Source organism: Callithrix jacchus, chromosome 5 (assembly GCF_049354715.1).
Source record: "Callithrix jacchus isolate 240 chromosome 5, calJac240_pri, whole genome shotgun sequence".
Lineage (NCBI taxonomy): Eukaryota > Metazoa > Chordata > Mammalia > Primates > Cebidae > Callithrix > Callithrix jacchus.
The window spans coordinates 25214455-25228997 of record NC_133506.1 but is presented as its reverse complement, the minus strand read 5'-3'; the positions used below and the strand labels follow the sequence as shown (position 1 = coordinate 25228997).

At 43.2% G+C, this 14543-nt stretch overlaps 1 protein-coding gene across 2 annotated transcripts in view; it reads right to left on the bottom strand.

Annotated features, from left to right (window-relative positions):
* The window catches only part of KAT14 (lysine acetyltransferase 14), a 74983-nt gene that overhangs the window by 27121 nt on the left and 33319 nt on the right, over positions 1-14543 (bottom strand). Inside the window, exons 7-10 of one of the 2 annotated variants that reach the window (XM_003732817.6) lie at positions 14246-14382; positions 12801-12976; positions 11297-11487; positions 8169-8926 (exon numbers count right to left, since the gene is read on the bottom strand). In XM_003732817.6, coding sequence (XP_003732865.3) covers positions 8753-8926; positions 11297-11487; positions 12801-12976; positions 14246-14382 — 678 coding nt within the window. In that variant the 3' untranslated portion in view covers positions 8169-8752. Of the gene's footprint in view, positions 1-8168; positions 8927-11296; positions 11488-12800; positions 12977-14245; positions 14383-14543 lie in introns of those variants that run through there. The other variant, XM_054255240.2, reaches the window with a different exon arrangement.

Below are 14543 nucleotides of genomic sequence, written 5' to 3'. Positions count from 1 at the left end.
GGCCCAGGTAGCCTGGACTTAGATGCTATCTTCTGCTTACTATCTGCGCATCCTTGGGGAGTTATTTAACCTCTCAAGCCTCAGTCTTCTCTTCATAAAATAGAGGCAATTACAGGACCACCTCATAGAGCAGCTGGAGAAAGAAGAGTTCAGAAATGAGAGCTTCCATTATTTTTGTATTTTTAGCACCTAATATTGTCTGCTTAATGCTTTGTGGCCTTTGCTGTTTTTACCAAGCTCAGCCTAGCACCGGCTCTGGAAGAGCTGAGTACTGTCTGCTCCTCAGTGGTAAGCAACTCCTATACTCAGAGGCATGGGGCCACAGCCTAAGGCTTAATCACAGGGGCCATGATGCCAACAATCCTTGCTTCCTCAAGATCCTCTAAGATCAGGCTTTTGCTTTTCATCCCACTTGGAGCCTAATGTCCTTAGACATATCTTTTCACTTGAGCCTTGAGCAATACTCAGTTTAACTGGAATACTAGACATTTTGGGCAAATGTGAACATATTAGTAGCATGTTTGCCTTTCAACTGTCATTTCATCTCAAAATTCTCTTTCTCAAAATAAAACGAATTATAAAGTATCATTCAAAGTGAAAACAGGTCTGTCTTGAACTCCTTGAATATTCATTGAGAGGAAAAAAATAAAATTTCAGATTAGTGGTGCAGAGTAGAATATAACATACCTACTTTTTTTTTTTTGAGACGAAGCCTCACTCTGCTGCCCAGGCTGGAGTGCAGTGGTGCGATTGTGGCTCAGTGCAGCCTCCACCTCCTGGGTTCAAGCAATTCTCTTGCCTCAGCCTCCCAAGAAGCTGGAATTACAGGCATGCACCACCATGCCCGGCTAATTTTTGCAGTTTTGGTAGAGACAGGGTTTCACCATGTTGGCCAAACTGGTCTCAGGCTCCTGACCTGAGGTGATTCGCCCTCCTCGGCCTCCCCAAGTGCTGGGATTACAGGTGTTAGCCATGGCACTTGGCCCATACCTGTATTTTTTTAACAATGAAACCTCAAAGGACATGAGTTCTTGCCAGGTTATAGGTGGGGCCTCCTTCCATGTTGGGGTTTTTGCAGGGCAAGGCTAGGAAGCATTTGTTTAGCTCTCTGGGAAGGGGAGGAAAGCAGTAAGCTGTCCAAAGGACTTATTCTCCAGAAACAAGCTGTCACTGCTCTGGGGATCTTGGTAACTGAGTGTCTCTATGTGCCCAGGCTTCGGCCAAATGCTGGGGAGGACAAGAGCAGCTCCCGGGGAGCCCCAAATCTGGTTAATACAGACAACAGCACCTACTCCTGCAAAGAAGAGCCACTGCAGACACTGATACAAGCAGCATTTTAGCAAATAAAGGCATTATTATTTGTCGAGTGAAATATAATGTGGAGAGGCATCAGCATGTGGCCTCTCACATAGCTCTCTAAATTTAATTTTTTATCTGACATTAAACTTCAATGGTTTCAAAATTTTGTAACATAATTTTGATCGAGTTGCTTCCATTTTTAAAGATAGATCTGTCTTTAAAAACAAATAGCTTACAAATGCCATAAGCCTTAAAGAACACAGAATAGGCTGGGCATGGTGGCTCATGCCTGTAATCCCAGCACTTTGGGAGGTCAAGGTGGGCAGATCACCTGAGGTCAGGAGTTCAAGACCAGCCATGGTCAACATGGCAAAACCCCATCTCTACTAAAAGTACAAAAAATTAGCTGGGCATGGTGGTGAGCCCTATAATTCCAGCTACTTGGGAGGCTGAGGAAGGAGAATTGCTTGAAGCTGGGGGGCAGAGGTTGCAGTGAGCCGAGATTACGCTATTGCACTCCAGCCTGGGCGACAGAACAAGACCGTGTCTCAAAAAAAATGAACACAGACTATTCCCGTGCAACCCTTTCCATCTGCGGCCCGGCGTTGGCTTACTCCAACCTCTCTGTGCATCTTTGGGGAGTTTCTTCACCTCTCAAGCCTCACTTTTCTCTTCTATAAAATAGGGACATTTATAGGACCACCTCATGGAGTTGCTGAGACAACGGCTCTGCGAATGTCCTTTGGCTGTATGGCAGAGGTGGCCCATCAGCATTCTCTCTGCATCATAGGGCACAAATAAAACAGTATCTGTGCCACACACTGGACACAACAGAGGGATGGATGCAGCCACTTAGAGCTTAGTGAAGAAAATCATTTTTACATTCTTAGGAGAGATAAACTAATAGAATGTACTAAATATTGAATTTATATATCATTTTCAAATAAAATCTCTTCAAATATTTTAATAAGTTTTTAATAATTCTCTCTTCTAGTTCTTGACTGTCATCAGTGAGAAACATTCACAAAAGTAGGTGACAAAACATTTAATCTTCCTGGCTGGGCATGGAGGTTCACGCCTATAATCCCAGCATTTGGGAGGCTGAGGTGGGTGGATCACCTGAGGTTGGGAGTTCAAGACCAGCCTGGCCAACATGGTGAAACCCCATCTCCACTGTACAAAAAATTAGACAGGTGTGGTGGCATGCACGTGTAATCCCAGCTATGCAGGAGGCTGAGGCATGAGAATTGCTTGAACCTGGAGGAGGAGGCTGCAGTGAGATGGCACCACTGAACTCCAGCCTGGGCAACAGAGTGAGGTGCTGTCTCAAAAATAAATACATAAGTAAATAAATAAATAAATTTTTTTAAATGTAACCTTCCTTTCTTTAAAATTTGAAAATTTCTAAGAGTTGAAATTAGAAGAGTCTTAGCAGTCCATCTTTTTTCTAATGGACAAATGTAATGTTGATAATTGTGAAAATGTGAATGGAATATGAATTCAAAAGAAATTTTTTCAAGTCATGTGTTTTTAAGTGGTAGGAAAGCTCTGAACTAGGGGTCCCAAACCCCCAGACCATGAACCAGTGCTGGTCTGTGGCCTGTTAGGAACAGGGCTGGAGAGCAGGAGGTGAGCAGTGGGCAAGTGAGCAAAGCTTCATCTGTATTTAAGCCGCTCCACAGCTCAGATTACCACCTGGGCTCCGCCTCCTGTCAGATCAGCGGTGGCATTAGATTCTCACAGGAGCGTGAACCCTGTTGTGGACTGCATGTTGAAGGGATCTAGGTTGTGCACTTCTTATGAGAATCTAATGCCTGATGATCTGTCATTGTCTCGCATCACCCCCAGATGGGACCATCTAGCTGCAAAAAGCAAGCTTAGGGCTCCCACTGATTCTATATTACTGTGACTCATGTAATTCTTTCATTAAATTTTACAATGTAATAATAATAGACATAAAGTGCACAATAAATGTAATGTGTTTGAATCATCCTGAAACCATTCACCCCATCAATTCCAATCCATGGAAAATTTGCCTTCCACAAAACTGGTCTCTGGTGCCAAAAAAGTTGGGGACCACTGCTCTAAGCCATAAAATGTGTTCAGTAGAGTGGTCTCCCTCCCTTCCAAGCAGCCAGCTTGGAAGCTACAAAAGCCACAGACAATCCAGCATGTGTGAGGCTGCAACCTGGGCCTCCCAGGGCTTCCAGAAAGCCTCCCTGACCTTCCTAGTCCACCCCACCCTCTACTCCTGACAGCACAGGAACTCCTTGGGAGGCAGCTCCATCCTTGCCCAGGCTGACACTGTGGGCAGCATGTGGTGAACTGCAGAAGCTGCTCACGTCTGCTGCTTGTGGGACCACCAGGCAAGCCATCAGACCCCGTTCTGCCCAGCCCTGAGGTGACTGCATGCAGGAGCTGATGGTTAGCTTTCCAAAGTCATTATTAAAAGTTAAATTATATACAATTAAATCAATCATATTTTAAAAAACACTCAAAACTTACTAAATGTCAGCTGGGCGCAGTGGCCCATGACTGTAATCCTAGCACTTTGTGAGGCTGAGGTGGGAGGATTGCTTGAGGCTAGGGGTTCAAGACCACCCTTGCTAACATAGCAAGACCCTATAAGAAACAAATAAAACAACTTACTACATGACAATTATCTGCTTGTAACTATTACCTGTGCTCTTGACCTTAACTTCCACCTATTGTTTCTGTGTGACAGAAATACAATATAATAGTGGCTACTGTGCACGCCTTTCTGCCTCTGGGTTTAGTGACATCACATTGGTAGCTTGAAAACTGGCCATGGTGCCGGTTGCAGTGGCACACGCCTGTAACCCAGCACTTTGGGAGGCTGAGGTGGGCAGACCACCTGAGGTCAGGAGTTCAAGCCCAGTCTGGCTAACATGGTGAAACTCCTACTAAATATACAAAATACAAAAATTAGCTGGATGTGGTGGCAGGCGCCTGCAATCCCAGCTACGCAGGAGGCTGAGGCAGGACAATTGTTTAAACCCAGGAGGCAGAGGGTGCAGTGAGCTGAGATTGCGCCACTGCACTCCAGGCTGGGCGACAAGAATGAAACTCTGTCTCAAAAAAAAAGAAAAAGAAAAAGAAAAAGAAACTTGGCCATAGTAATAGTATTTTACCATGGGAATCAGCAAACACTACAAATCAGGGCTTGGTTTACTGCTCCCCATCTTCCCGCCTAACCCCCAGTCTATAGTCAGACATCTACCAGCACATTTCTGACTACACCTAATGGAGACAAACCCCTAGGGGCTCTGGCTGTCCCATGGGCTGAGAGGATTCACATGTGACGCAGATGGGACCTGCTCTGCTGGACAGGATGCTTGTTGGGTCTCCTGGGTTTCTAAGTGACTTCATCATCATGCTTGGGCCAGTGGCCTTTCAGATCCATGCTCTGATGTCACCTGCAATAAAATCCCACCTTATATGAGCAGCAAAGCTACAGGGAAAGGCTGAGCTGCCCTTTACACACATGGGCTTGCCTGGAGCCATTCCATCTGTGACTACACAAACTGTCTGCCTTCCAGCCTCTTACCTAAGTAGCCATCAGTCTTTTCCTTTAGCTCATATAACTGAAAATTTTACTGCTGTATGTGGTTACTTTTGTAGAAATTCCTCTGGCATGGGGTAACCTATATATAATGTTGTAAGGTTCAAAGACGCTAAGAGCTGCCTTTACCTATCCAGGTAGAGAGAAGGGGCTGGGTGCAATAAGGAACACTTATGATTTGTGATAAACAGAAAGATTCCATGCCTATAATATTTTAAAAATGAATAAAACAAGAGGCATTAGTGAGGCATTACCTCTCATCACATTGAACTCCTGGTACACAGTTCGTTTTCTCCCTGCTTCATCCAGTGTATGGAGTATGGCTCTGTGCTGGGCACCACGGGCAGTGTTAAGCCAGACACATGCAGACCCCCTAAACTTCCCACCACCACCTCCCAGCACCCTCCCCAAGGCTAAGCCAGAGCAGGGAAGGCTGCAGGCTGTGGCGCCAGACTCCCTGACTTAGAATTCAGGGTCCTCCACTGGTGGTTTTCTTGACCTTGTACCTGTCACTAGAAATCTGTGAGGTGGGTCTTATCAACTCGGTTTTACAGATGAGGAAGCTGCAGCATGACATTCACTAAGACTGTGAACTTGTTTCTCATAAATAACTGTAAACCATTTGTCAGAGTCAAGTATGTACTAATGAACTCACAAGTATGTGAGTTAGGTGTGTACTAATGAAAAGCCTCATGACCCCTTGGTCATTCCCAGTACTGAGGTACATTATGTTTTTACTGCAACTTCCTGCTGTTAGATACCTGAAGGACATCCCTAACCACACTGTGTAACACAACCCCACACTGTGGGGGTCAGCCTGGATGCTTCTCCCCAGGGCTGTGGTGAAGACACCAAGACAGTTCCAGGAAAGGTCCCAAAGTAGTGTGGCTCTTAGGTGATGGAAACTATGAAAAATATGTTAACTGTCTTTAGAAAATTCAAAATTAGGTTTCTGGTTCTTAAACATCCTGCTGTAAATAGAGCTCAATCTCCCTAGAAAAAGACTGGGCAAATATGGACAATAATTAATCAGAATTCCTACACCACCCTGGGTATCCTGAAGGCCCACCTGGCTACCCCAGGCCACCTCTTAGGAGACAATCCAGACTCTGTCAGGAATACACAAATGAAGGCTAAGTGCTTCAGCTTGTCAGAACCCATTCTCACTTTTATGGCAGGAAAAAAACCAAGCCTTCCTCCTTAAATGAAATTCTGAAACTTCACAGTAAATTTTTATTGTAAATCCACCAAAACATGGCTTTTCTGCAACGCAGCCCCAAGTCTGGCACTGTGGAGACTCACTTCTAGAGGACTAGCTAAGAGTTTGCTACAGGGCTAGCTCAGGAAAAAGGCCAGTGAGAAAGGCAGGTCAAAACGGATAGCTGCCTCACACACAGTGGCCACCAAGCCTACCCCTGGAAAATGGCCCTGCCCCAACACCCAAGCGCGGACTGGGGTGGGGCAGGGAAAGTCAGCTGTCCCCACCCTCGGCTAAAGAGGCAAGCACAGGTCCACTCCTCACCTTGTCCAGTCAGTCCTGCCCCACGAAGGACACAACAAGGATGCAACAGACAACCCACATGTGGGATGTGCCACAGAACAATCAATGTTGTCAGTGGCAGGGCAGTAATGGGGCGGAGGCCGCCTAGATGAACAGGCGGTGGAGACAAGACAGTAAGTCACTTATGTGGACCCTGCTTGGCTGCTGATCCAACAAACCAACTGTAAAAGGAATTTCTGAGACAATCTGAAAGGTGTGACTACTGGCTGACTACTAGATTATTCTAAACGTGTTCATCTTGTTAGAGCAGTGGTAATGCACATTGAGGTTAAGAAAATATCCTTATTTTTTAGAAATACCTATTCAAGTAAGCAGTGGTAAAATCATATAATATCTAGAATTTACCTTAAGATATTTTAGCAAAGAAAAAAAAAACAAACAAAAGGATAAATGAAGCAAATGAGATAGAATTTCAACAACTGTTGAATATGGGTGATGGGATCTGTGGCATCATTCTCTTTGTGTATAATTAAAATTTCTCATAGGCTGGGCGCTCATGGCTATAATCCCAGCACTTTGGGAGGCCAAAGCGGGCAGATCAGAAGTTTAAGATCAGCTTGGAAAACATGGTGAAACCCCATCTCTACCAATAACAAAAAATTAGCCAGGCGTGGTGGCGTGTTCCTGTGGTCCCAGCTATTCAGGAGGCTGAGCGGGGAGAAGGGCTTAAACCTGGGAGACGGAGGCTGTAGTGAGCTGAGATTGCACCAGTGCCACTTCACTCCAGCCGGGGTGACTGACAGATGAGACCCTGTCTCAAAATTTTAAAAAATAAAATAAAGTAAAAAATAAAGAAAAATAAATGAAAAGGATTTATTTTTTAATTTGTCATAGTTTAAAAAAATGTGACACAGAGTCAGTAAAAGCAATCACAGCTTTGCTGAGCTCCGGGAAGTTACAGACAATATCTGAGCCCCTAGCTTTGCAACAACAAATGCCTGACATTCACGTGCAACAATCACAAGCTGGTTTACAGATGTGGAAATGTCGCCTTAATTTTACTTCGTGGTGTTACAATCCACTCTGTCAACAAAAACCTTTCAAAGAGAAGGAAAACTTGGGAGGCAGGGTGGGAGGTAAAGAAAAAAGAAAGCAAGAAATGAGACAGTGCTGCTACAGTTCCTCTCACAAATGAAATGGAGCCTCAGCTGTTTCCTCAGGTGACTAAAGAGCTTCCAGATGTCTTGATGTGGGAGCTCAACACATTCTCTCTCACACAAAGGAATCTGAGCTGGCTCCAAGCACAGATTTTAAAACACATGTTCTTAACTTGTGGTTGACAGATCCCTGATGCAAAATTTTAAATGTGCATGACAGTTTTCTAGAGAGTATTCAGCTTTCTTTGGATTCTCAAAGTGATCCATATCCCAAAACGTTAAGAACCACTGATCTTAATTAAGAGGGTATGAAAGGAAACTGACTAGACTGAAGCTCTGGTCATGGACTGTGCAAAGAAAGCTTTTCATTTGAGAACATTTGATACCTTTGGAAATGTTCTCACTGGATCACAAAAAACCCGATTGACAGTCTATCTCCAACAGCCACAAACACAACAAACAATCCAGTCCTGCAGACCATACAGGGTACGTCTACAGAGGGTTCTACTTGCATCACCCACACCTCCACTCCTATGAAACGACTGTCTTGGGCATGAGAAGGGCCAGGATAGGCCATGGGCCAAAGTCCCTGCAGGAAGATGCTAACAGGTAGAACAGGTAGAACATGTAGACACAAACAAGTAGTTTATTTTTTCTGACTGTGACCAAAGTCAGCAAAAGAAACAACAGAACTTCAGTGCCCTAGAGATCTTCCTGGATTCAATGACAATGCATTGATGGCCGGCACAGGACTGGATTCCTTTTACGAACTCATCTCATAATCTCTCATCATCCCATGTCAGGACAGTGCCTTTTGAGACTGCATGAATCTTTAATAGCTACCCACATTTTCTCATTCTTTAAGTTACGACAGACAGGTTATCTCTCTCCAAGAACATCAGGTTAGATGCTGTTTCACTATTACAAACTGTCAGGTGGATGGAGGACCACAACATTGTTCATTTAACTGTGAAATCCGAGATGCTGTCTGAAGGGGTCTCCAGGAAGGACTGGAGGGTGATTTTGCTGAAGGGCTACTTACTGCTTATTTCACTGCATGCCACTTTTCTCACTCTGGTTGGGAGGTTTGAAGGACCACGTAAGCACAGAGAAGACGAGAGCTCCCTGTGAAATCAATCACTGCCTTTCCGTCTTCACAAAGACCTGTTCTCCAATAATGCATGCATTTCTCTGTGGGAAGCTGTATTCACATCAGCGCCGGAGCCTCAGAAAAAATGCATGTTTACACTCCGTACTCTCCAATGGGTAATATTTATCATAGAAATCTAATACATATTCTTCAGTCTTGAATCCAAACTTCTGATACAGTAACATAGCGGGGTTGCTTGCTGAGACGTGAAGCGTTACGTCCTTGCCCATGCAGGTCTGCCAAGAGTGGAAAAATACAAGATAAAAATGGAAAAGCCTGAGGGAAAATGAGTAGGTGAAGAAGCACTTTTAAGTGTAGGCAGTTAGTTATGGAAACCAGAGAAGTCAGAGACTGAGGCTGAGACATTGTAACACCAACAACAGCTGGAAACAGAATGACATTTTGCTGCTGGTCAAAACATTCACAAGACTAAGGAAACTGATAGCATTCTGGGCATTTAAAAATTTTTCTTTGAAGCAAAGGGTCAGTGCGGATATAATTATTGTGAACTTTATTATTTATAACTAAATTACCTTTAAATATGTCAAACATTTCAATACCCAACACTATGATAACCTTGAATAAATACAGAACAAAATAAGTTTTGCTTTTTAAAACTAGATGTTATCTTTTACCTCCTCAAAACCTGTAAAAATTCCTTTACTAGACCTGCTAAATTACATGCACAAACATGAACTATCAAGACTGCAATTATAAAACCTGAGGCCCTCAGAAGTATAGACCTTCTGAATCCTAAAGTCCACCTTCCATCTCCAAAACTGACAGAATTAGCTTTTTAGAACTGAGATTTCTACATTCGGCTTTGACCTAATCTTAGGGGAAAAGAGTAACAATCATTCAATCAACACAAGGCAAGTCCTTTGATTCTTTAAGCAGCTACAGAGAGTAAGGTGTCCCAAAGGTCATAGAATTTGAGAATTTACTGAAGTTGATACAGTCCTTGAGATTTATGACCCGTGGTTCTCCCAGGCCTCTAAGAACTCCTCTGTTGAGGGTCATCTGACGGCTACCTGCTTTCTCTGCTTCACTGCCATGTGTATTCATAGGCATTTTTAGAACAAGAGAGCACTTACTAGTATGCCAGGGACAAGAACACGTTGTGAGTTTTTAAAGCAAATTTTGTGGGGTCATGTTAGTGATTGCAAGTACATGTGATCTCACCGTGGCCATCACTAAATGCTATCGAGTGTATTCCGCCTATGTTTGGGCCCTCAGGTGTATGGTCTGGCTGGGGAGAAGGTGCCCACCTACAAAGATGAACCACTCTTCCACTGGCCCTGCCAACACTCGGCAGGGACTGACTCTGTGCCAGCTCTCACCTGCACCCCCGCAACACACATACTATTCCTGTCTTGTCTTCAGACCCTTACCAGTGATAGATAAGGCAGCAAATCCTCTAAGTGCTCTCCTAGGTTAAAAAGATGCATACTGAGAGATCAATTCTTGGGTGGGATAGGGCAGAGAAAGGGAGTGTTGTAGAAATAACTGAGAAACTCTCAAGAGAGAAACACCACCACAAAGTAGCGCATATTAATTACTCAGTCAGTGATTTACATAGTCATTGCCTAAGGAGAGAAGAAAGCAATTTCTAGGAAAATGGTTCTCAAGGTTCCTGCCAACGTTTGGGAATTATTAAGCAAGTTTCATTAAAAACTGGAGAAACAACTTTTATCATCTTCATCTTCACTTTAAAAGGAATCTTGCCTGCATAACATGTAATCCTCCATACCAAATGGTTTCTAAGTAAAAGTTGACTTACAAATATATCAAAGGATAAATTACAATTCAATATTAGAATCAAATCTTAGAAGGTTCATATCAACCTTATACAGTGATAGTAAAATTAAAAACTATCAGTAATAATAAAATATGTAGCTGGGCATGGTGGCCCCTGCCCATAATCCCAGCACTTTGGGAGGCTGAGATGGGAGGCCTGCTTGAACCCAGGAGTTCAAGTACAGTCCAGGCAACACAGCAAGACCCTGTCCCTACAGAAAATCAGCTGGGCATGGTGCATGCCTGTGGTCCTAGCTACTAAGGAGGCTGAGGCAGGAGAATCACTTGAGCCCAGGGGGCTGAGGCTGCAGTGAGCCGTGATTGTGCCACTCCAGCCTGGGTGAGAGTGAGATCCCGCCTCAAAAAATAAAAATAAAATAAATACATATTCTTATTGATACAGCTGTGCTAAAATGTTTACAAATACTTAAAAAAATACACAATGATAGTCCTACTCTCACTTCTCTGAGTTGCGAAGGTGATGATCCTGAGCAGCAGCTATTACTGACATCGACGGTGTACCCTAAAGATCTTGCTTTTGGCATTTTCTCGTTTTATTTACTACACATGTTCACAAACTGGTTTCCATGAAACCTGGGTCTGAATAATAATCTTGTTTTAGAGGACTGGAGAGTTTTGTCTGCCTGCTTTAATAATATCATGAATGTTGATGACTGGCTTTCTTCATCTGGTTTCCAAGGAAACCATTCCACTGGGCCACACTGGAAGGGCTAGCTCAGCTTCATTCCTCCTCCCCTGTCCAGGGGAGTCCAGATGCAGGTGATAAATCACAAATATAGACAACTTACCTGAATCAGATGATAGATCATGAAAGTTGCAATCCCTGCTCTTCTCCATTCAGGGTGGACAAACAGAAACGAAATGTAAGCTTCATTGTATTTCACGTCGGGAACCATGAAGCCAAAGGCAATGATGACTTTTTTATAGAGAACAACCACACTGAAGTCTGGGTACTGCAGACACTCAGACAGGTCAATGCCTAAAGGAAAGAAACGATCAGACTCAAACCGCATGCCTTTGAGAATTAAGGAACACCAAGCTGTTCAGCATGTATGTATAGCTACACCTGCATGCTAAAAAAAACCACCAAAATTGGAGGTAAAGATATTACCATAGATACCACACATCCAGATCATAAAAATGAGTGAATTTTAGAAAATATCGAAATTAACATAGTATTTTTTTAAGTACATATGTTAAAAGAAGAGTGGCAAAATAGGGTAGGTAGCAATGCACGGGTTCAGAATTGGACACAGCTGGCTTTGAACTAAGCCTTCTCTACCACGTGTGGCTTGGCACATTTCAAAATATCTCGAGGACTCTGTTTCTGCAATGTGTAAGACGAAGAGCATAACTAGACCTGACAGGGTTGAGTGAAGATCCCCTGAGCGTGTTCTATCATATCCTTTACCCCACACGTGTAATTTATAAGCTCTTTTGTACAAATGCTACCTTTCACAATACGTAAGTAAAAAATGGTTCTGTGCATAATGTATGGAAGGCACCTAACATAAGGGCAGGAAGCAGGAGATGCTCCCAGAATGTTGCTTTTGGTTAAATATGACTCCCAAAAGAATGAGTGCAGCTCTGCCACCACATGCACAGTTATGTGATTATCTGGCAGTAAAGACGACATAGCTCTAATCTTGATGAAATTGTATCTAACATCTGGAAAATACGTATTATTTCCTTTAGGTTTCAAGGAAGCGTGGGAAAGCAGATCCACAAAGAACACATTTATATTTAGCAATGAAAATGTGTTCTTTTAATTGATGACTTTGGTCTTCAGAAGCAATTTTGTTAAGGCTGATAAAATGACAAATCATATTGGGTTTACTCTTATTCTCACAGTCCATGATCAAGGTATTTGGCTTTTAAAACATACCTTCTGGCTGTACTAACACTCTCTAAGGAACAGCTAAATAAACAAAACATAAAGAATTATTAAGCCAAAAATAAAAGTGTCCAAACATGCCCAAGCTACCAATCTGGTATCTTTGATAGACATTACCTGGTATCTAAATATATGGAGAAGCAAAACAGGATGAATCTTTTTACTCGGGAAGTAGAGACAAACAGGGAGGAGAAACAAACAAAAACCCTGTGTATTGCTGGCTTCTTCTAGATTTTAGGAAAGCAAGAGGTATTTGCATTTTAATATTTTTATGTTAGCAGAGACTAAATGAAATCATGAGTAAAAATCTTAAGGATACCACATACACTAATTAAAAAAACTGCTAGAATGGACTGTACAGAAAAAATGACCTTCCTGGCTTGGGAGGGGGAACGTACCCGGCCAAAAAAACTCCTGACACATGGAGTTGATCGTTGGGATATGATTTGGCCGCACATAACAGTAATCGAGAGGTGCATCTGGCTCCGGCGTCCAGCGAGGGTCGCTCCTGTGCAGGTGGGAACGTATCTGTGACAGGAGCTGCAGTTTGGGTGGCTTTGTTTCATAATCACGCCTCCGGTACCACAGAAGATAAAGAAATACAAGTCAAGAAAAATACCTGGTATTATTCCTAGCTTTTTGACTCATATAAACTCTTTGATCTGCTTGAAACTTTAAAGTAACCTGCACTGTTTTACACAGAAGCTGGATTGATTATAGCTATACTTTTATGGTATGACATCTAAAATTCACTGTGAACATTCATCAGGCCAAAGCCCTCTGTACCTACCAGGGACTGTGCCAGGTGCCTTAATGAACAAAGTGAGGAAACAGAAACTGCATCCGATTCACCCTGAGGAGTCAGACACAAGGCTGCATCTCCAGTGCCTTGGAGGCCAGAAGGGGGAATACCCAACTTTGTGGGGTAGTTGGGGAACACCAGAGACAAAGTGAGCTTGGAGCAGCTCACAAATTGCCTTTCACTGTGCCTGCCCAGGAATGTGGTGCCGGCATGGAGAGTCAGGGTGATCATGAAGCTGCAGGACAACTGTAGTGTAACGAAAGCAATAATGTGCTCTCAGTGACAGTGCCAGACACTGCTGGGACTCTCTAGCAAGCTCAGCTTCCACTTCATTGCCTGGACAATGAGAGCATTATTGGAAACTGTCCCATATACATCCAGTCCAGATGGAGGCTCAACTGAGACACCTTTCATAGTTTTTCATTTCAGACTACTAAAAATATATACAGCTTTAGTATTTAAAATAACATAAGGACCGGACCCGGTGGCTCATGCCTGTAATCCCAACACTTTGGGAGGCCAAGGCAGGTGGATCACTTGAGGTCAGGAGTTCGAGACCAGCCTGGCCAACATGGTAAAACCTGTATCTACTAAAAACACAGAAATTAGCTGGGCTTGGTGGTGCATGCCTGTAATCCCAGCTACTCCAGAGACTGAGGTGGGAGAATTGCCTAAACCCTGGGGGCAGAGGTTACAATAAGCCAAGATTGCACCACAGTACTCCAGCCTAGGTGACAGGGCAAGAGTCTGTCTCAAAAAATAATAATAAATAAAATAAAATAATGATTATGATAATCACAAAGCAATCTTTCAGTTAATTTATTCTTGCTTTTTAAGTTTCTTTCAAAGGACCATGTTCTCTGCCAAAAAGTAGAGTTGAAACAAAGGAAGAAAATGGAGGTGAAGCACAGAACTCAGTCCTTGCCAATGCTGCTCACAGTCTGTGATCTTTATTCTCTCCAACAGGAGAATAGGGCACAGAAACCACCATTATCATCCCTCATGACACACCTGACATCACACCTCTAGTTCTCCATATACCTGATATAAGGTTTCAAGATCCGAGAGGTGTAAGGGCTGACAATACTCTGGTCCACAGCCATATCTTCTGATCCCACCAAGCGATACAAAAACTTGGTGGTCTGGTGTCGAAATCCCTTTCTGGACGGCAAGGACGTCTATGAGAAAGAAACACTGGTTATACAGAAATAAAATTACTCAGACGATTGGTTAATTTCCATATATAATCAGTATATTTTTATGTGTCAAAAAGTAGTTCTTTTTGCATTACTAATTTGGAAAGCTCAAACTTCAATACAAAGTTTGTAGACACCTTTGC